A 22,127-nucleotide genomic window follows, 5' to 3' on the forward strand; every position below is an offset into this window, starting at 1 on the left:
ATCTGAGGGGACCTAGGCATCTGGGACCTGCCTAGGAACCTTCTGTTCCCTGGGGAACCAGGCTCCTGGGCTCCACCTAGGAACCCTATTGTTCCCTGGGGACCCAGGTTATACTTTAGGACCATGGGGTGGTGGTGGGCACCCCTGATGCTGGTGCTGGCCCCTTGGCTCCCTGGAAACCCAGGCGTCCAAGCAGGGAGACATGGCTTGTGGCAGTGGGTGGCCCTGGCATCCTGGCTCCCTGGGGTGCACTCCTGCCTGCTTTGCTTTGGGCCTTCCATTCAGAAGGCACGGCTCTGCCGTGACATTACTGGGGCCCCCCCCACGGACCCCCGACATCAACACTGCCTTGATGCCCTTGTCCAGGCTGCTGTGCAACTCGCTTCTGTCTCCGTGGGTGTGTCATGGGACCCCTAGGGACATCTAACCCAACAGGAACCCTGCCCAAGGACCCCCATCCTGACTGGCACCTCCATCCCACCAGGGACCTCCATCCCAAGACAGATTGCCACCCTGAACAGGAACACAAAGCCCTCTGGGATCCTCCACTTCAACCAAGGCCCTCACACTGATACTGGCCAGGATCCCAGGCACCCACCCCAGACAAGCTCCCTAGGGACTCCCAGCCATGCCAAAGTCTCCCCAGTCCTGACTTGGATTTGGACCCCAGGGACCTCTGGGAACTCCAGCCCTGCCTAGGACCCTGAGAATCATGCAACCCTGACCAGAAACACACTGGGGACTCCTTGGGCTCCCTCGGCCCTGCCTAAGACCTCAGGAATCCCCAGGGACACCTGACCCTTCCCAGTATCCCTAAACCCCAATCAGGATTTCAGGAACCCCCAGAAACCCTCAGCCCTTACTGGACCCTCCCATCCCTGAACCTGCAGCCCCAACCCTGTACTGGTCCCAGTGCCCCTATACTGGTTCCAGGGTCGGGGCAGTATGAGGCACTTGAGGAGATCATCATGGATGCCCTGCATTTTCTGGAGAAGCAGAAGGATAAAAGTGAGCAGGGGACATGGGACATGTGAGTGGGTAGGGCCATGACATGGGGCAGAGGGGAACAGGATGTGGAGGCCTTCAGTGAGGGGGTGTGGGGTAATATAGGATATATGGAGGTCTGGGGGCTGTAAGGGGATATTCGGGGAATCTTGAGGCTATATGGGCTTCAGGGTATACAGCTTCCAGGGGTTTTTTTGAGGGAGTATTTGAGGATATATGGGACTCTAGGATGGATACATGGGGTCAAGGTGAGTCGTACAGGGATTCTGTGGGAAATGGGGAGAGTTTATGGGGATTAGGGGGTAGGCACATTTTCTCATCTGGACATCTGGGACACCCCAGAGCCTTTGGAGGTGTCTCTGCAGGAAGCCGTCAATGTCATCTGGATGAAGCTGAGCCAGCTGGAGGAAGGTATGGGGCCAGTGAGGACACCTACCCAATACTCCTGCCCTGGGGAAGCCCTGAGATCCCCAAGCAAGGGACTGACACAGAGACCCCCACACTGGGCATATACACCCCAGGGACCCCACTTGGGCACCCCTATCCTGGAGAAACCCCCAGGACCCCACGTGGGCTGAAAAAGGGCTGAGCCTTGACAGCTAATCACAGGGATGTGGCTCCCCACTGATCCTCAGTCTAATGCTGCTTCCTCCCCACCAGCTCCAGCCTGTGTCCCGCCCTGTGGTGAGTGCCCATCCCTCTGTCTTGCCGCCCCCTGTCCCTGATACATCTCCCATCCCCCTGGGACCAACAAGTCTCTCCCTCCCAGGGTACCAGCCAGCTGCCCGCGTCTTCCAGTGTGCTACCTGCCGCCTCGTGGACTGCCAGTTTCCCCTGGACTGCCCAGGTATGGGGCCATGGTAGACCCAGGCATCCTGGATGGGCTAAGCCCCACCCCAGAGCTGGGTAACTCCAGGGCTCTGGGGGCAACCCTCATTTCTCACATGCGGGTATGCCTGCTGGGCCCTCCATGAGCGCACAAGAGTGTGACAAAGTGCATACCCACCCATCCCCACTGCGAGCACAAGAGCATGTGCAGTCGCACGGGAGCACAAGCTTTCCTGGAAGTGAGTGAGCAGATGTGAACTCACATGCTTGTCAATGCTCCCAGTGCAGGATGTGTGGACCAGCGCAGATGAAGCCATCACACTGCACTGCAATGTGCCCTTTGTGACCCCCCCTGACCTTCCCGTTACCTGGATGTTTGCCAAGGATGTAAGTTGCACACGCATGTGCAAGGGTTTATGCATCCAATCACTGGGCATGGGTAGCAAGGGCTGCACACACACTGGTGTGTGAGCTTGGCATGAGGACTATCAATAGATACAGGTATTGCTTAGACAGTAGATACATGTGCTGTAAAGAGCATATGCCAGCACAGGACGTGAGCAAGTGCTCACCCATGGGAAGGGTGCATGCAAGCAGGAGGCTGGTCACTCGTGTTTGCAGATTCACATGCACTTGTGTGCACGTGTGTGAAGGAAGTAAGTGACTTTTGCCTGTGCTCTGCCTGTGTGCGCACACACAGGGCACAAGGAGCAAGTGTGGGACATGAGGTGCGTGCACATGCATAAACAAAGGGTCCAAGAAGCATGAAGGGAACATGATGAACTTGTGCAGGACAGGGGAGCCTTTGCATGCACATGTATAATGTTTCGTGCAGCTGGTGGACCAGGCTATGCTGATGTGTTCCTTCATGCTCCAGCTGCACACACAGGATCTGGCACTGTTTGAGGAGCTGCAGGGGAGTGTGGAGGGACCCCTCAGTCTGACCCTCCAGGACCCCACTCCGGGAACCATCGCCTGTCGCCTGGGGGTCCCTTCTGAGCCCTTAGCCCGCAAGTACTTCTACCTCAATGGTGCGCCCAGAAACTTGAGTGCACTGGGCACAGTGAGCAGCGTGGGGTGGAGCAGGACCCCAGACACCTGGGTCCATGGCAGGGAGGTGCATGGGATGTGAGCAGAGTGCCAGGGCACCTTGGTCATGGTGGACAGCAGGTGTTCCCTGATGCCTTACTCTTCTGGTGGCAGTGAGGCATGTAGGGTGGATGGAGCAGGGACTCCCAGAACCTGGGTCCCTGGGGGCAGTGAGGTCTGTGGCTGGAGCAGGTGCTGCAGGGACACCTGGTCCTTGGGGGGCAGTGCCCCATGACCCAAGGTAACTGGGTCCCCACAGTATCCAGGGGAAGTGTGGAAGCAGAGCAGATACTCCAGGCTCAGTTCAGAGCTGTGCTGCGCTGGCCCCGTGACAGGACTCCCCTTCACCACGTGGCATTGCTGGGTCTGGAGGTGGCACTTGGCTCCATGGCGCTCGTGCTGCTGCTGGTGTAAGTCCTCCTGACGTGGTAAACCTTACCCTCAAAATCCCCATGCTTCTGGGGCTCCTTGCAGACCAGCGTGGGCTTCCCAAACTCCCCTGGACCCTCAGTTCCTCAGGTTGCCCTACAAATGCTAGGGAACCCGCGTGCCCAAGGTGGGCCATAGGCTGCCAGGACTCCTAAACTCCTCATAGGGTCCCCTATTTCCTCCTGGAACTTCCAGTGTTCTCTGGCCCATTCCAGGATGCCTCCCTTCCACCCAGGACCACTCCAGGCTGCCTTGCTTCCCTTACATTCCCTCATTGCCCCTGAGACCATGCCCACTTTCCCCCACATTCCCCGGAACCCTCACTGTCCCTTTGGGGGCCCCAGTTACAGCCAGTTCACCCAGTTGCCCCCAGGTTTCCATGCTTTCACTCTCAGACCCATCAGTTTTTCCCAGGACCCTCCAGTTGCCCCTTGGGCCCCCCAGACACCTCATGATTCCCACCCCAACACTGGGATATAAAGTCTCCTCCTTCCTCCTCTTTCTCCCTTCCTCCTTCTGCTTCCGAGGGCCACCTGGCAGTGGCGGAGCCTCCCAGACCTCAGTGACCCACAGACATCGCACAGACCTGGACAACAGGATCTCCCAGGGAAATCCAGATGCCTGGATTCACCCTAGGGGAGCTTGACACATGGATGTATCCCTAAGGACCAACATTTCTGCAATTGCTTTTCTTGCATTGGGAGTGGCATGTGCAAATAAGAACAGTCTCAAAACAGGACCACAGAGTTTTAAATATCTGGATTATGCTGGAGATATCTGGGTGCCTTGGGCTTGCATACAGAAAAACTGGGTACTGGGCAGTGCATAAACAGTCCAAAATAGAGTTCTGACGCTCCTGACCCTGCATTTCAACAGCTAGCACGAAGGGAAGGTCAGACTGCCACCTGCAGGAAAGCCTTCTCTTGATACCAATGTATCAAACATACTCATCTATAATAACACTTACTATGTCATGGCCACTACAGATGCCAAGTTATTTTCTCCTCTGATTGTTTGCCTGAAAGCATTTTATCACAGACTTATACCACTGTATAACCCAGCTGACTTAAATTTGGTCATTTTGATAAAATGCTGCTACAGATTTTTTTGTAGACATCATGTCTGTAACAAAACAGACAAACAGCAGAAGAATGTCATACAATTCCTTAAAGAAGAGATTTTTTTAAAAAACACCACCCTTAAGACTGTGATCACAGTATCTCCAATGCTCTACATTGCCTTTACCTAGACTTCTGTTAGAAAAAAAAAATTAACAGAAAAAAATGAAAAAATACCCTGCAAATGCAGTACATGCAGCATAGGCCCATATCCCATTGGTGCATTCCGTCCCAAGCAATTGGTAAAACGATTCCATCACCTGGGCTGACATTCCAGCTGTATTTAAATCTGCGATACTGTCAGTGCTGGTTATGGTTGAGGAGCCTGAGCTGCAACCTCTGTGATGAAGCCCCAGCTTGTTGCTTCCCCATGCCACAGAGGCCAGTCCTGACCCCGAGCCACCACCTTCTCCTCTTGCAGTCCTCTGGTAACACAACAGAGCCACCGTGTGCTCATCCTGGAGGCTAAGCTCGTGTTTCTCATCCAAGGAATAATAATACTTCCCATTAGGAACACACTCTGGTTTTGTGATCCCTGCCTATTTCTTCTGCTGCTAACAAGTGGACTGGGTGGGGTGGGGGCAGTGGTAATCACAGTCTTTTCAGTCCCACGTTTCCCTCAGGCAGTTGGATGGGTGAAGCAAAGGGAAGGGGATGAAGCTCTTCCTACCCTGAGTGCTGATGACAGGAGCGTACAAAACTAGCAAAGAAGGGTGACAGAAACATGCAGCCACTGGGCATGGGCTCTCCTTTCCCCTCAGACCTCTCAGGTTCTTTCCTTGTCTCTGCCCCAGGCCACAGCAAGTGCTGGAGGGGCTCAGCAGGGCATGGAGCAGTCGAGGGCAGAAAGGGAGCTGGTTTGCTGCAGTCCCACAGTGGAGGGCTTGCTATATGGTTGGTCATTTGCTACCTGGAGTGCAGTGACCCTGTCCTCCAGGACCCTGACTCCTTATTGCACGCTATGGTGGGGCGGGGGGGGAAGGAGGGCGGTGGCACAGCTGTAGAACAGCAGCTCAGACAGCCTTGCTGGAGCTCTAGGACAGAAGCCATGAGCTACCAAGCACAAAATCCAGTTCCTGACACTGTACAAAGGGACTGACTGACCCAGGGGAATGAGCCCTGATGGCCCACTGCAGGTTTTTATCAGGCATGTTTACATTAGGTTTTTTCTTCTATATTTCCTGCAAACAAGCAGGAAATCAAGCAAAAGTAGCACAAGGCTTGTGTGATGACCAAGGGGTAAACTCAGACATATGAAGGAAGTGTTCAAGAAGTGGAAGCAGGGTATGATGGGTGGTGGTATAAAGAGATGCTGTCCCGTACTTCAGGGATGGGATTGGGAAAGCCAAGGCTGGCCTGGAGTTTAATCTGGCAAGAGAAGGGAAGGGCAGCAAGAAAGATTTCTACAAGGACATAAACAAAAGGAATACTAGGGAAAAGGTGGCTCTGCTGCTGAATCCCCATTCAGGGACCCTGGTGACACAGGACATGGAAAAGGCCAAGGTACTCAATGACTTCTTCACTTCTGTCTTTACTGGGAAGACCAGCCTTCAGGAATCCCAGGCCCCAGAGATCAGGGGGAAAGTCTGAAGCAAGACATACTCTTGGTGGAAGAGGATCAGATTAGGGAATACTTAAGCAAACTGGACATACAGAAGTCCATGGGCCCTGATGAGATGCACCTGCAAGTGCTGAGGGAGCTGGCAATATCATTGCAAGGCCACTTTCAAGAATCTAGGATTGATTCTGGCAACTGGGAGGTGACTGAAGACTGGAAGAAAGTAAATGTCACTCCTGTCTTCAAGAGTGAGAAGGAGGACCCAGGAAACCATAGGCTGGTCAGCTCACCTTGATCCCTTTGAAGGTGATGAAGTCCTGGAAACCATTTCCAGCCACATGAATGACAAGAAGGTGCTCTGCAGTAGCCAGCATGGATTTACAGAGGGAAAAAATCATATTTAAGTAACCAGATAGCCTTCTACAATGAGGGTGGATGAGGGGAGAGCAGTGGATATTGTTTACCTCCATTTTAGCAAGCTTTTGGCACTGTTTCACAAAGCATCCTAACAGACAAACTGGCACATATGGGTTAGATAAGTGAATAGGGAGGTGAAAACCAGATGAATGAACAGGCCCAGAAAGTCCTGATCAGTGGCACAAAGTCCAGCTGGATACGTCACCAGTGGTGTACTCCAGGAGTCCATCTCAGGGCCACCCAGCTGTAAGGCAGGTCTGCGAAAAAGGATATGGAGAGCCTGGCAGGCAAGAAACTGACGATCAGTTACCCAACCCACTTCACTGTCACTGCAGCAGATGGGAGAGGAGACTGTCCTTTGGCCCTAGCTATGAAAGCACAAGCCTTTGGTTAATGGGCACTTGGGATCTTTGTGCTTCCCTGTGGGAAGGGAAGACCCAGATCCCGAGGCAGGAGCTGGCCCCAGGAGGCATCCAGAGTTGCTTCTCCTACCACAAGGCTCTGCATGGGTTGTTCCAGAGAGTCCCATGTTCCCGCTTGTGAGGGCAAGCCAATGCCAGCACCCTTGAGTGCTCTCCCCCTTCTCAGAGTACAGTTCACCAAGTTAAGGAGTTTAGCTGGCCACGTCCAAAGTCAGCTCCTTCACTGAAAAGAGCTGTTGTGAAAAAAGGTAGATGTGAGGGTCTTCTCCTCCTTTCCCTGGAGAGCTGCTTTTAAGCTGCACCTTTACCACTGGCTACACAGCAGCTGTGCAGCAGCTATGCCTGCACCCAGTCTCATTCCTCCAGTTCTGCCACTGATGGAACCTGCTGTCTTGACCTCCAGGCTTGACCTCAGACCTTCCCTATCTCTGCAGACATTCTGAGTCTGTGGCCCCAGCAAAGCAATGGACTGTCACAATCTCCAGAACAGAGTTTTATCCTGACTTTCTACCAAGCATCCTGCAAACAGAGATCCCTGCTGCCCAGGACCCTGCTGGGGCCTCTGGCATGACAGGATTTGCAAAGGGAAACAGCGTGCATGAGAAAGCAGTGGAGGGCTTGGCGAGCACCTGAAGGCATACAGAGGGCTCTGGCATGAAAAGGAAAACAAATGTAGGACATTGGGATGCACTGCAAAGAAAATGGGAGGCTCTAGGTGGCACCAGAATGCAAATAGAATAGTCTGAAGTGTTACAGGAGGGCAACTGGTGCACCAAAATGTAAATGATGCAATTCTTAGGGGATGAGAGGACCAAACTGAAGCGTCTGCATTGCACCAGAAGTCAAATAAAAGACCCTGGGGAGCATCAGAGGGCACATCAAAACCATTCATTCAATTCTGTGTGCATTCAGATCCCCTCTACTCCCCTCCACGTACTCTCTATTCCCCCATATGCTACTGTGATCCTTTTCATTCTTCTCTGTGTGTGCTCAGGCTCTCTCTGTTGCCCACTGTGGACCCTCAGCTACCCCCCATTCCCTTTTGAGTGCTTGTAGATCCTTTCTCCTCCCCTGCTTGGGCCTTGGAACCCTGCAGATTCCATCCATCCAATGCTCAGATCTCCTCCACTCCCCTTTGTGCATTCCCCAGTCCCCCCCTCTACATGCTTTCAAATTCTCTCTGTTCCCTTCTGGATACTTCTAGATCCCCTCAGACTCATTCTTTAATTTTCAAGCAGTTAGCTGCTTTCCATTCCTATCCAGCTGCTTTCACATTCCTGCCATTCCTGTCTTGTACACCTTCTCAGGTGTCCTCTGTTTCCCTCTCTTTGCACCCAGATCTCCTCTGTTCCCATCCTCGCATACTCAGATCTCCACTGTTCCTTTCAGTGTCTGCTTAGTGCTGACTTCCCTCTGTGCGCTCACATCCCTCAGAGTCCCACTGTTGCCTTCCATCTACAGTCAGATCCCATCCATCCTTTCTGTGAGTGCTCAGTTCCTATGGATTCCACCATTAGATCCCTTCCAGTCCCTCCGTGGACTCAATTCCCCCCTTTTCCCTCCATGCACACCCCCATCCTTTCTGTGGGTGCTCAGTTCCTATGGATTCCACCATCAGAGCCCTTCCAGTCCCTCCGTGGACTCTCAATTCCCCCCTTTTCCCTCCATGCACACCCAGATCCTTTCCATTCCCTCTCTGTGCACACAGGGTCAAGATTTCTGCATTCCCCTCTGTGCACACTCATACCCCTCCATTCCCCTCTGTACATGCTCAGATCCCCGTTGCTGCCCTCCATCCTGCACAACCCATCTCCAAAACCCAGTGGCCCAGAGACCACAGTTGTCTTAACTAGCCTACAAAAACCTTTTAAACAGTGTTTTTTCATCAGGCTTGTTCAGCTGTGTCCTTGCAGACCAGGACTGTGGTCCACTAGGGAATAGAGACCTCTCTTGCTTCCCCCAGACAGAGATCACCACCACCACAACCCTCTGCCTGCTATTGTGCAGTCCAGAAAACATCAGTTGCTCTAAATACTGTCCCACAACAGTCAGTCTCTCTGGGAGCCTCAGGGCTACTCTAACTTCCCCACCAGAAGCCAGGCTGGGTTGTCAAAAGCACTTTAAACAAGAACCAATTGACCTGGTAGTACCCTGCTGTAATGGTGGTGTAATAGACGGTATTTGTTTACTGAACCTCCGGTGGGAGGTGGGGATATACCCAGTGTTTGCTCTCCACACTGTTTGGCAACTGGCATTCAAGTGTTTATTTACCGAGCTGCCCTCGTCAAAGCTCCCAAATATGCTGTTCCTAGGGGAAATTCCATCCAAGGAGCTAAGCACTCACAGAAGAGACCATTCCAAGGACTCTTACTGGCACGGGGGTTATTTTTTTTTGCAGCTCAGGAAGCTATGCACCTAGAATGACAGGCACCTTCGTCTCAGCTTGTGTTTTCTAAAGGCAGAAAGGAAACCCCACCTGATATCCTCCCCCAGGAGAAAGGAAGCTGGGAGGGGTGGTAGGACCCACTCACCCCGCCCACTGCAGAAGGCACTACAAATGCTTCTGTCAGAGCTGCTGCTCTGAAGCTTTGCACTCCAGAGGACATTCCTGCGGGATGCCATGGGTGAGTATGGGGCTGGGACGCAGGGGTGCTCCTTCCTAGCAATAGGAGGAGCACAGGTAGGGTAGCCCAGTAAGAGGAAGAGGCTCCCTGCACTGGTCCTCGCACACCGATGGGGAGCACTGTCATCAGTGCCCTCTGAGGGCCTGCTCACCCACCACCCCTTCAAACACCAGCAGCTTGTGCCCTGCCTTCTGGTTCACCCCAGCCAGTCCCCTGCTTCAGGGGCCAGAATGAAACTTGGATCAGCTGGTTGCTGGGTGCTTTGCTTCACCCAGAACTATCTCATGCATGACTTTTCAGGAGCTGGTCAAGGGGAAAAGGCTAAGTTGTCTACCCCTTGGGCAAAAGAAATGAGGCCTTTTGGCAAGCTTTCCAGCTTGCACAGACCAGTCTGATGCTGCCCAGAATGCATGATGCACGCCTGCATCTCCCATGGTCATGTTACAGTGTGCAGTGCTGTTACATGTGCAGTGCTGGAATTCCTGCCTCTCTGGAGGGAGGATCACATTTCATCTTTTCTCCATCTTTTCCCTTTCTAGCAGCCCAGTGCCTTCGACTGCTTGCTTGCGTGCTGGTCTTGTCTGCTCCAGGCCACTCCATGCATATACAAACCCCAAACATCTTCAAGAAGTCTCCCTCCAATGCTTTGGCAAGTGCTCTGAAGAAAACCAGTATGTAGCATCCCTTGGGCATCGCAGTGCTCTCAACAACTCTTTTCAGTTCCTCGGTCTGGATCAGCCTTGGCTGTTGAACAGGGACAGTGGAGGCTTGGTAAAATGACAGTTGGGAGAGAATATGCTATCATGCCTCCAATCTAAAAAACACCTCTATAGTGTATATAGGCAGGTGGGCTGGGGAGAGGAGGCATCAACCCCAGGCTTTGCTCAGCTAGGGAGAGGAGCTCTCCCCATTCAGCAGAATGACCTTAACTGCAGTGGGAGGTCCTGCAACAAGCATGCTGAAGGCATGGGGAGACCACATCTGCTGGCACAGGGGGGATCCAGTGTTGTGTGCTCATGTATGGCCAGCTCCAGGTGGGGAAGGGCCCTACACCATCCCTAGCCCTGGCCCTGCTCCAGGATGGAGGGTGGTGGGTGTGAGGAGGTGTACCCAATGCAGGCTGCAATGCTTTCTGCATATGTGTGCATGTGGGTGCACTGTGCAGATTGGTAAGGGTGTTTGTGTGCCCGATTCTCCTGTTCCCTCAGTCACAGGCAGGGGCAAGGTCCTTCTCACCTTCCTCCCCAGTGTGACCCTGTTTTAGTGACACAGCTCCTTTTTCAGGAGACCCAAAGGAGTCCACTAGTGTCCATATCAGTCTCCCGGCATAGCCAAGTTAGTCTGTGCCCTTTCACTGGGGCTGCCTCCTGTTAGATGCCCCATATGGAAGAGGAACAGCGGCCTGAGGCCAGCCTACTCTCACCTCCAGCCAAGCACATTGACCTGTCTGGGCTGGGACAGCTGATTATCCCCCAGGTACTCTGGCCAGATGTCCTTCTATCCTGCCGCAGGTTGAAACATTGTCTTGTCCTGTTGCACCGACTTTTGCTAAATCACCCTCTCTCCTGCCCCAGGTTGGCCCAAGGACTGCAGTGAGATCCCCGGTGGCAGCCTCAGTGGCGTCTACATCATCCACCCCACAGGACTGCACCCCGTCATGGTGTACTGTGAAATGAATGTGACAGACGGGGGCTGGACAGTCATCCAGAGGAACCGGCAGAACACGGAGATCACCTGGGCTGAGTCCTGGAGCACCTACAAGTACGGCTTTGGGAACATGCACACTGACTACTGGCTGGGCACTGAGTACATCCATCAGATCTCCAAGCAGAAGGTCTACCAGGTCAGGTTTGTCATCTGGGATGCTGCAGACAACACCAAGTTTGCAGATTACAGCTTCTTCAGCCTGGAAGATGAGTCCCAGGGCTACCGGCTGAGGCTGGGGGCATACTCGGGGACAGCGGAGGATGCCATGGACTCAGACAATCCCAGGAAAGTGCACAACAACATGAAGTTCTCCACAAAGGATCGGGATCAGGACACTTATGGCGGGAACTGTGCCTCCAGCTACGGGGGCGGGTGGTGGTACTCGGCGTGTTATTCTGTACGGCTGAATGTCAAGGGGGGTATAACGTGGGGCAGCCTGTGCAACGGGAACTGCAAAGCTTCTGCCATCCTCATCAAACCAGCTCCGCACCATTAGTACTCTCTCCCCCTCCTGTCTGCACTGGGCACATGGCCAGACCAGTGCCCTACTGGGGCCCATTTCGCTGGCTGGGGGGCTGAGGGTGAATGAGGTTGTTCCTGTATATCAAGAGCTGTTTTCTTTTCCTCTTCTCTTGAAAAGTAGCAAAGCTCCTTGCTTTGTATCTGGTCTTTCACCTGTGCTGGGTTTTTAGGGACCGTTATTAGAACAAATCTTTATAAACACTATGGTTTCCAAGCGTATTTCCTCTGGGGAGGAAACCATGCTCATAAACCTAAACCCCTCCTCATCCAGCAAGGTCTTACTCTCTTTCTGGTTTGCAGGTATAGATGACTTCAGTAGAAAAATACCAGTCATCACTAACTACACTAGCTAACCTGATCTAAGCTGCTCTGAGCCCAGGCAGGTCATGTATGCACAATATCCCTGCTGTAGTCTGTGTTCATCCTGCAGAATAAAATTGCTTTCAGAACCTGCACAGACATGTGCAAATGTCCTTCATTTGTTTGGGAACTTCTTGCAACTGCTGACAGTTTGTTGCCAGGAGCAGACCTGAGGCTACTGGTGCAGTAAGAAATGACTTTCAAAGGGAAAATTTTTCATGAGACTCAAAACTAAAGACTAAAGACAAAAGTTTCAATTAAAGAAAAGTTCTGTTTCCTGGTGAGGATCTTTCAAAAACGGAATGCAGTACCACATGGCCAAGAGCAGGGGAGCATCATCTCAGTTCAGCCCTACCAGCCATGATCTGGAGCTAACCAGAGACAGAAGGCCAGGCCAGCATCATCCTGCCTTATTAACATTTTGAATGCTGGTCCTGGCCTTGGGAGATAACTGGAAGAGTGGACAGGGAAGAAAGGACAATAGCACTGCAAAGCCACGCAGCACTGCATGGTTGGGATATCTGGGGCAGGTTTATGAGCTGAGGCAGCCTGACATAGCAGGGATCCCAGAATTTCAAGAGGCCTGGATCAGCTTGGGTCCATATAAGTTTGCTCCACTGTGATGGTGTCTCTGTGCACTGCATAGCTCAACAGTGGATGTGGTATCTGTGATGCAGTCTCCCAGTGCTGAGCAGAGGGGAGTGACGTCTTGCTGGCTGCACTGTTGCTAATACAGCCCAGGATGCAGTTCACCTTCAACACTGCAGGGGTGCGTTGCTCACTCCTGGACAAATTACTGTTTACCAGTAACCCCAAGTCCTTTTCTGTCAAGTCTCTTCCCTCCAGTTAGGCTGTACATCCAGGCTGGAGTGCAGTAGACTCTTTAAACCAGTAGATATATCTCTCAGTTCAGAAATGCTACTCCCAAGTCAGGTCAAACTGGGAAGCCTTTCTCAAACAGCATTCATCTCCCCATGCATCAGGTCTACAGCCCCACAGATGCCTCCTGGGCAGCCAAGGCTGCGTACACAACCTCTTCAGGAACACAGTACTGCTATAGCTCTGCAGGTGCCCTGGGACTTCAGTCACAGATCTTGACCTGAGAGTCCCAAGTTGTTCAGGATTCACAGTCACAAGGCTTCCTCAAGCTCAGCTTTTCTTCCAAAGACAGAAGGTGGGAATCATGTTTCTTCCAAGTTTAAACTTCCCTCCAATGCAAAGGAGATAGCCACATTGCCCCTCTGCAGCAGAGTATGATGGGACTGACTTACCCACATCTCTCACCCACGGGGAGTGCAGCACTCTCTCCACACTCCAATATGTGGTGGTTTCTTCCCTTTCCTGTCACAGAGCAACTACCCAGCCATGGACCACAGGCAAACTGTGGGTGAAGGTTTTGCAAGACACTGCGATTTGCTTGCCCTGCTGGCTAATCATAGCCTTACAGCCACAGTTCAGTGCACAGTGGCTGCAACAACCCATTGGAAGCAATATTGCGTCCAGAGACCTGAGAACCAAACCACAGACAGAATTAGGTACAACAGCTATACTCAGCTGTGTACAACAACTGCACCAAAGGGAGAAAAGCTCATGTTACAGGCTGATGCAGGGGTCAGCCAGCAGCCTGGAGAATCTGTGGCAGGTGTTTCACTTTGGAATATTGAAATATTTTAGAAAAAGAAAAAAGAAAAATCATCAAAAAACCCCTGCATGCCACACCAGCTCTGCACTAGCCCAGCCTAGGAGTAGAAGCAGCTCCATAGCTGACCTGGTCCAGCACTGCCTGAGCAAATCATTTTGAAACCAGCAGCCAGCACATCAGCCCTGGGAGAGGTAAGACCTGCGTGTTTCAGGGAGATGGGAGATGTGTCTCCTTGCCCAGGAAAGGACCTGCATAATACACTTACGTTCCCCCAGGGAACTCGACAGAGTGATTCCCCCCACTCATGTGCAGTGTCACGGCAGCAGGTAGACACAAGGCAGCAAAGTTTGGCTCCAGGGTTTATTGCAGCTGATTTCTTCCATCAGGGGTAGCAGAGCTGTGGGGCGTGTAGGACCCGGGGAGGAAGCAGGGCCTAAGCAAAGCAGGGACACACGGATTGCACAGGGAAGGGAACTTGCACTGTCTCCCCCTCCCCAGGACTGGGGTGGATGCACCCACCCCAAACCAGTGCCTGCATCCCAGTGCTGGCCAGCACTGTGGCGCTGGGTGAAGCTGCCTGCATGCTCCTGAGCCCCAGAGCCACTGTGTTTCAGCTGGTGACAGCACAGGAGCTGCAGCAGCACAGGATGTGCACCGGGGCTGGCACAGGGCTGTTAGCAGGCACGGGAATGGGGCACTGAGCTGGGGACGGTAGCACTCCCACAAACTCCCGGGAGGCTGGGCACTGCGGCATGGTCAGCACACATCTGTGGGTTTGACCAGGATAAGGGAGGATGCACAATCACCATTATCACAAAATCCTGGCCAAAGGATGTGTTTTTTGGCATTGAGCAGGATGTTCTGGCACTTGTCGTACCACCAGCCCCCGTAGCTGTTGGCGCAGTTCCCTCTGTATTGGTCCTGGTCCTTGTCAGTCGTGCTGAACTTCATGTTGTCATGTATGCCCCCCTTCTTGGGGTGATAGCTGGTCAGATAGTCATCCCCATCACCAGAATATCGTCCCAGCCTTAGCGGGTACCCGCTAGCCTCACTCTCCACCCTGAAGATGTCATACTCGGCGTAATGGGTGACATTGGCTTTATTCCGCACGATGAAGCGGACCTTGTATGTGCCCTGCTGTGTCAGCAGGTGCAGGTACTCAGTGCCCAGCCAGTGATCGCCCTGCACGTTTCCAAAGCCATACTTGTATGTGGTCCAGGATTGCTTCCATGTGAGCTCAGTGTCATGAGAGTTTCTCTGGACAACAGTCCAGCCTTTGCCTTCGGTGTCCATGTCACACCACACCACGCGTGGAGGTGACCCCGCCGGCTGGATGACGTACACCCCGCTGGGGCTGGCCTTGCGGAGATGGCTGCAGTCTGCGGGGAACCCTGCAAGAGCAGCAGCAAACACAGGGTGGGGTGGGAGAGAGAAGGGTCATATGAGTCTGTCAGGGCAACCAGGAGTTCCAGTAGGGGAGTGAGGACTCAGGACAAAAAAGGCTGGTTTTATCTGAGGTCTACTCCACAGCGCAGAGTGGCTTTTCCACTGGCTCATCCACGGGGGCAACCAAAGATTTCTAAGACAGAGGCCCTGGTAAGAGCCCTAGAATGTATTTCTCATTACTTTCTATTTCATTTGGAGCCTTTTAATGCATCTGGCCAAGAAATGAGGGGGAAAAAAATCCTCCAGATGCCAGTGATGTCCTCCAAGTATATCTGGCCCTCACACAAAGCCGTTGATATATTGAGCTGCTGTTCCTGCAAGGATAAGAAGTGTCCAAAATGCTCCAGTGGGTGAGGATATGTAGTGAAAAATTATGTTTTCCCTAGGGGTCATGGCATTGCAAAAGAAGACTAACTTCTACCTTGATCTCACAGGGATCTCTTCCCCCATCTTGTTGCAGTTTGTCTGTTAGCAGGACTGATCTGTCATTACTTACTTGCCAAACTCATTTGCTGCCTAATTTGTTTTTCTTGTTTTGTGTTTGATGAGGGACAATTTGCTGTGGGTAATTCTGATTCAGCCCATGAAATTCTGCTTTTCTCAAGCACACAGGTCTTGCAGGGAGTGTCCCCCTCCCTAATCCAACAAGAGGTAAAAACAAACAAACAAATTGCTGCGAGGATTTCTCCTAGAACTGAAGTGTAAAACGACACAAGCACTGCACAGCAATCTTGCCAAGTTATGATGTTTAGGCAGAAACCCCTTCATTTCTGCATGGAGCCACCAAGGGGGTGAGAATGGCTTGACAGGCAGCAGCCTGCTTACCTTATAAGCCATGGCCCAGGGGTTTGTGTGCGTGAGGAGTTCTTGTTTTGTGTACCAGCCTGGGTGCATGCTGGTTTTCTTAGCACTTAGTGGACCTGAGACTCAGTGCTGAGCTAGGGATACACTTTCCTGCTCTGTGTCTTGGTGCCCAGCCAGTGCCCCCCACCCACTCCATACTCACCACTCCGGGAGCTGGCAGTGGGTGCTGCTGGACCAGCACTTGCACAGAGGAGAAGCATCGCCACCACCGTAGGTAGGAGGACAAGGTCCCCACGAAGCCAACTTGTCCCAGCCTGGAGCCCTGGGGAGGAAAGGGGCCAGCACCATTAGGATCCCTCTACCCCTGCCAAGGGCCCCTGGGGAGCTCGGGGCAGGGAAGGCAGAGCCATGGGGAGCAGGGGGCTCCCGGGGTGGTGGGAGCTGCAGCTTCGGTGCAGTGTAGGTGAGAAATGGCTTTGTCACCCTCCTGATCAGCCTCTTCCCTGCACCAGCCAGCAATGTGCAGATCTGTTCTTGGAACCTACAGCCCAAGGGTAGCTATGAGAGGACAATGACACAGATAGATCTGGGGAGAGTAGTTTGCCAGGGGGAGGGATCACAAGAAACAGTTCTTTTCAGAGTAATCGTGCTTAAGCCTTTTATATAAACCACTCCAGCCCAATGACAGCTAGTGGGAAACCAGATCCAAAGGATGGGTCCTATTGCAGAGATACCAGCTCCCAAGCAGACAGGAGGAAGTCTCCTGGGCCCACACAATGACATAAGCCCAAGCCCTCTGTGCTGGCCACCAGCATAGCCTGCACCCTGCACTAGCTCAGTAACTGGGGGAGATGCCATCATGCCTGGGGAGGATCCCCTGTGCAACCACATGTGCCATATGCATCGGTCAGGAAAGGAAAGGACCAAGTTTAAATCTAAGCCTCCACATTAACCTCCCTTGACAGGACATGGGAATACAGGGAATAGGTAGCCTGGGGAATGTGTAGGCTGGCACCAAGCATATGTTGTTTGGTGCTTTGGTCTTGCGTTCCTTCTGCTATCAGGATGCCTGGCAGCATGATACACCCAGGCAAGATCACGGCTGCTGTCCCGCTAATCATCTTGTGCCTTTGTATACTTACCCCAGTCAGGTCTCGTTTGAGCCCAGCACTGCACACAAATGCAGTGTGCCGCTGGGAAGATAACTCACCCATCACAACAGCACAGCTGAGCAGAGAGCGGGAACCCAGTGGTGCACCATCCCATGTCGAGCTTTACACCATGACTTTATAGGCACTGCACACACCCACTTGTGTTCACACTGGTTATTTGTAAAGGCACAAGGAGGCACTTGCAGATTGTGACTTGAGCGGTTTTCAGATCCCATGACAGCACAAGTAAATCCCCTGAGGGGAGGGAGGCATGCCCTTCCAGCCAGAGAAGTACAAAATAATCCCCTCCATGCTGAGGGATTTCAATTATTGACTCTCCCAGCTCACACAAACACTACATGTGAATTCCTCACTTGGAGCAAATTCTGGAGAGCCACAATCAAACTGAAGTGGAGAGACCCAGCTCTTTAAGGACATACACACAGAAGCTAGTAAAGAAGGAGAGACTAGGTCTCCTATTTGCCCAGTTCCAAAGGTGTCCTGGGAAAGATGAGGGCAGGTCCTCAAGAGACGTGTGCTTGCTAACTCTCTCTGGCAGGTTTCAGGATCAATGAGTTAAGTAATCAGGCTGGAACCAGCGCCCAGCAGCCAGAAGTCGCTGTATACAGGGTTCCCTGGCACCTCAATCTGCATGCTCTGAGTAGACAGCAAGGGCTCCGGGTAACAAACAGGTGCCAGTGGGTCCCTTTGCCACTCTCCTTCCCAATCCCTGTCTTTGGCCTGGTGAGACCTTGCAGATACCCCCCAGCCTCAGCAGTGATGACCTGATGCTCTCAGGACACATCATTTTGGAGGGCTGTTCTTCATTCCAGAAGGTGCAAACAGCTCCATCACTTTGACAAGACAATTCTAAGAGGATTACGATGGGACCCTTCTATTTTCTTCTCCTCTGTTGGTTTCAGTAGCCTACTGACCAGATGTCTTCTTCATGGCACAGCTTTAAACCTGCTGTTCACAGCAAGCCAGTGCCAAGCTGAGGCTCCCAGCAAACTTTCTGTGCTGCAGGAGCCTGCATCAAGCAGTGCAATTTGCAGGTCTGGATGGACAGCAGCATCCAGACCTCTCCAAGTTAAGGGATCCCTAGATCAAATTCCATGTGCACCCTTAGATCTCACCCCTGCTTGATCATTTAGAGGCTGGGAGCCCTTGTCTGCAGCCTTTTCTAGTTCTGGAGAACCATAAAAGCAGCACTCCCAAGTCTACAGAGGGAGGAGGGCCCAAGGTGCCCTGGGAAGAAGGACTGCAGGCAGACAGGCCATGTCCCCTTTCTGTGCGGGTGAGTTAGGGACTCCCATGCGCTGCCACTGGAGCTAATGCCAGCACTGAGCAATGTAACACCTTGGGGTGTGGTGGGGTGCCTGTCCCAGGGCTGGCAGGCAGGCTGCTGATGGTGAGACACCACTGGGATCACTGCTGGCAAGAGGGCTGCCAGATGCAGCAGGAACATGGGTTCCACAGGTCATGGAGAGGAAGCATTTCCCTGCCCCTGCATGCAGCAAGCTCCACTGGTCTGCTCCGAATAGCTGCAAATTGTATTTCCTTCAAAGAAACAGTGGACAGCTTATCTACAGTCCAGAAGAGACCCCAGTTTTGACTTTAGGTCAAATATTGCAGTGGATATTGTCTTCTAAGGTGTCAAACAAAGGTTTTCTAAATCACACTGATGTGGGACCTTGTTCTGACAGCTGCAAGGGGACCTCTGAGCAGATATAGGTTGGAAACAGAGAGAGGCAGAGCAGGGGGCACAGGGCAGGACTCAAGGGAGGAGAATGAAGGCCTGAGCCAGCCCTCTGGGAGCAGCAAAGGCTGGCTGCTTCCCACAGTCAGGCCAGGCAAGTCAGAAGCCAAGGGTGAACCCCGAGGAGGCAATGCCCTTGCTGGCGGGGCTCCATCCAGCCCGGGCTGAGCGCAGCAGGCAGAGCTGAGTGTTGGCAACAGCTCCAGGCAAGGCAAGCAGTCAATCAGGTCCAAGATCTTGGACTAAAGGACACAGTGCAAAAGACAAGGATGGAGATAAACTAGAACATGAATCTGAGTGGTCCATTCAGGAAATAAACTATCTACAGCGTAGGTCTATGATCCATTCAAAAAACAAGGCCAGAGATGGAACTGGAAACCAGTTCTCATAGAGTGTGGCACAGTTTGGGTCTGAAGGCCCGGGGCTGAGGTGAAGGTCCCAGGTGGGACTGGTCATCAGCCATTAAGGCCTACTGGTGCACTCAGGGCCATGACACTAGCAGGTAATCCTGAAAGGGCAAATCGCACCAGCTTGGCTGACTGTACAGGTCTCTCATGCTCCATAGGTCCTCAGGCTTTTGCTATAGTTAAAGGGCTTACAAAGTGCCTTCTCAAGGCATGTTCTGCTACAGACAGCTCTGCATCTTGTACAAGGTCTGGTGCCATGGCTGTGCTCCTGCAGAAATACTGAGGCATAAGGGCTGTGGAGGGGGCTTTTCAGAGAACTGGAGAAACACAGGGTAACCAAGACCAGGAGGACCTCTGAATGTCTCTGGTCTGATCTCCAGGCCAAAGCAGGGACAAATTAGAATGGATTGCTTAGGGTCACGCCTGGGTCAGTTAAGGAATGGAGGTCCCACAACTTCCTTTTTTTTTTTTTGGCTTTTTTTGTTTGGTTGGTTGGTTGGTTGGTTTTTGTTTGTTTGTTTGTTCTTTGAACACACTCAAGACGATTTTTTTATCTAATTGTAATTTCCCTCCCTTCCCTTATGTCTATTGACTCTCATCCTATCCCTGTGCACCTCCAAGGAGAGTCATAGAAACAGAGTGATAGAATACTGAAGGTTGGAAGGGACATCTGGAGTCCAACTCCTGCTCAAGGCAGATCTAAAAAAATCAGGTCCTTGTTCAGTCAAGTCTTAAACATCTCTAAGAACAGAAATCCCACATCCTCTCTCTGGGCACCTCTTCCAGTATTTGACCAACCTCATGTTAAAAAAAGTCTCTATTTCTAACTGGAATTTCCATGTTCCAACTTAGAACCATTGCTTCTCATCCCACCACCATTCACCTCCTTGAACAGTCTGGCTCCACGTTCTCTGTATCCTCCCATGAGGTAGCTGTAGTCAGCAACAAGACCTCCCCATTGCTTGCTCAAGACCAGTTGTCTCAGAATCTCCTGACACGTCCTGAGATCCAGGCCCCCAACCAGTCTGGTGGCCTCTACTGGACTTGCTCCACTCTGTCCATATGTTTCTTGTAATGAGAGGTCCAAAATGAGACACAGTGCTCTGAGGAGCCTAACTCAGTCTGCTCTCCACCCCCCCACCAGGTAGCTGTAGGTAGCAACAAGATCCCATCTCAGCCTTCCCTTCTCCAGGCTGAAGAAGCGCATCTTTCTCGGCCTGTTTACATATGGCATGTGCTCCTGCCTCTTGTCACCTCTGTCTTAGTGGTCTTAGCTGGACTCCTTCTGGAGTTTTAGTCGCTGTTGTGAATGGGGGAGCCCCACACAGGACACAGCACTCCAGCTGTTGTCTCACACATGGAAGTGAATAATCCCTTCCTTCACCCTCCTGACTGCAATTTTTCAGATGCAGCCCTGGATGCAGCAATAACAGAGTTGTGCTGCAACTGTGGCTCTTTCAATATCAAACATATCATAGAATGTTCTGAGTTGGAAGGGACCCACAAGGATCATCCAGTCCAACTCCTGTCCCTTCACAGGACAATCCTAACGTTCACACCATGTCCCTGAGGGTCTTGGCCAAATGCTGCTGGAATCTTGTCAGGCTTGGTGCCATGAGCACCTCCCTACGGGAACCCGTTCCAGTGCTCCACCACCCTCTGCCTCAAGAACCTTTTCCTAATATCCAACCTGAACTTGTCCTGGCACATCTTCCTGACATTTCCCCTGGTCCTATCATTGGTCGCCATATACTGAGCAGGAGCCAGGCCCCAGGACACAAATGGGTTTTCAGAGAAATCACCTCTATGGCCTTCCCCCTGCCTGCTTTGGACATGCTAACCCAAACACCAGCCACAGCCTCCTAGAAAAGCTGGCCAGGGACTGGAAACTGTTGGTGAAGCTCTGCTGAGAGCTGCTGCCTGCCTTTGCTTGTATCTGCTGTTGAGCAGAAGCAGCAGCACAGTAGGGCATGCACAGGAGCCTCCATGGCCAGGCAGCCATGCTGGAAGCAAACAGCATGTGACAAAAGCCCAGCCTGCTCCTCTGCAAGCTCTGGCCAACTTGTGCTGTCCAACACAAGGTGGATGCTCAGATACAGGAGTCCTCATAACTCAGAATACTGCAGATAGGAAAAGGATGGTCTGGCATTTTCTGCAAGAAATCCATGGTGTAAGCACTCCTAGTAGCAGAGAGGGGCTTGAAGTGAGACCATTTTACATCAGTGTCATGTCATGATTCCCAAAACTCCCTTGCAGCTGCTGCGAGGGCCACAGTGCCAGGGGGGACCACAGTGCACATTGCGCAAGAGGCAGCACGGTGGTGGCAGGCTAGGGACGTCAGGAGGCACCTGGAGTGGCACTTACTGAAGTTTGGTGCACAATTTGCCCAGAACACTAGAGTACCTCTTTCCTGAAGGGTCTTTCCACCGGGGTCCCCGGTGGCTGTTGCGCTCGATGCCTGCTCTGGAGAGAGTGATTTACGCCTAATGTTTGATTTCCATCCAGGAGGGGGAATGTCATCTGGGTATTTACTTATAAGTTGAAATGTGCAGAGAAGCCAGGAGGATGCCATTCCCTGGGGAAATCCTGCCAGGGCAGGAGGGCAGTCAGGCACTGTAAATCACGGTTGTTTTAAGGCGTTCACTTATTGGCACCAAATTATTTGCTTTGCCTCTGAAGAAAGCTCTTCACCTTTGTGAGACACAGCCTTCATTGTCTGAGAACATATCGCTTAGTGATGAAGAGCAAATAAATCATAATCCACTAATCCTGTTGCCAACCAGAGGACAAGTGCTGCGGTTTGGGTCTTGTGCCCCCACCCCCTCACCTGCTGAGCACT

At 52.3% G+C, this 22,127-nt stretch overlaps 3 protein-coding genes across 3 annotated transcripts; 2 read left to right on the plus strand and 1 right to left on the minus strand.

The window, feature by feature from the left end:
* Window positions 1-123: 123 nt before the first annotated feature.
* SPACA6 (sperm acrosome associated 6) lies at window positions 124-3,336 on the plus strand. The gene is made up of 8 exons (XM_029083938.1): window positions 124-397; window positions 934-1,008; window positions 1,348-1,416; window positions 1,666-1,689; window positions 1,775-1,852; window positions 2,117-2,220; window positions 2,711-2,864; window positions 3,182-3,336. The coding sequence occupies exons 1-8, from the start codon at window positions 124-126 to the stop codon at window positions 3,334-3,336; spliced, it is 933 nt and encodes a 310-aa protein (XP_028939771.1).
* Window positions 3,337-6,130: 2,794 nt separating this feature from the next.
* LOC114818364 (fibrinogen-like protein 1-like protein) lies at window positions 6,131-11,693 on the plus strand. The gene is made up of 3 exons (XM_029083935.1): window positions 6,131-6,275; window positions 10,030-10,161; window positions 11,065-11,693. Exons 1-3 carry the CDS (start codon window positions 6,131-6,133, stop codon window positions 11,691-11,693), a joined length of 906 nt encoding a protein of 301 aa, XP_028939768.1.
* A 2,784-nt stretch (window positions 11,694-14,477) lies between these two features.
* On the minus strand, window positions 14,478-22,014 carry LOC104520309 (fibrinogen-like protein 1-like protein). The gene is made up of 4 exons (XM_029083936.1): window positions 21,980-22,014; window positions 17,182-17,243; window positions 16,174-16,293; window positions 14,478-15,112 (listed from the first exon to the last, which is right to left on the minus strand). Exons 1-4 carry the CDS (start codon window positions 22,012-22,014, stop codon window positions 14,478-14,480), a joined length of 852 nt encoding a protein of 283 aa, XP_028939769.1.
* Window positions 22,015-22,127: the final 113 nt, after the last annotated feature.

The sequence above is a fragment of the Antrostomus carolinensis genome, unplaced genomic scaffold (assembly GCF_000700745.2).
Source record: "Antrostomus carolinensis isolate BGI_N321 unplaced genomic scaffold, ASM70074v2 scaffold22082, whole genome shotgun sequence".
In the NCBI taxonomy this organism is placed as follows: Eukaryota; Metazoa; Chordata; class Aves; order Caprimulgiformes; family Caprimulgidae; genus Antrostomus; species Antrostomus carolinensis.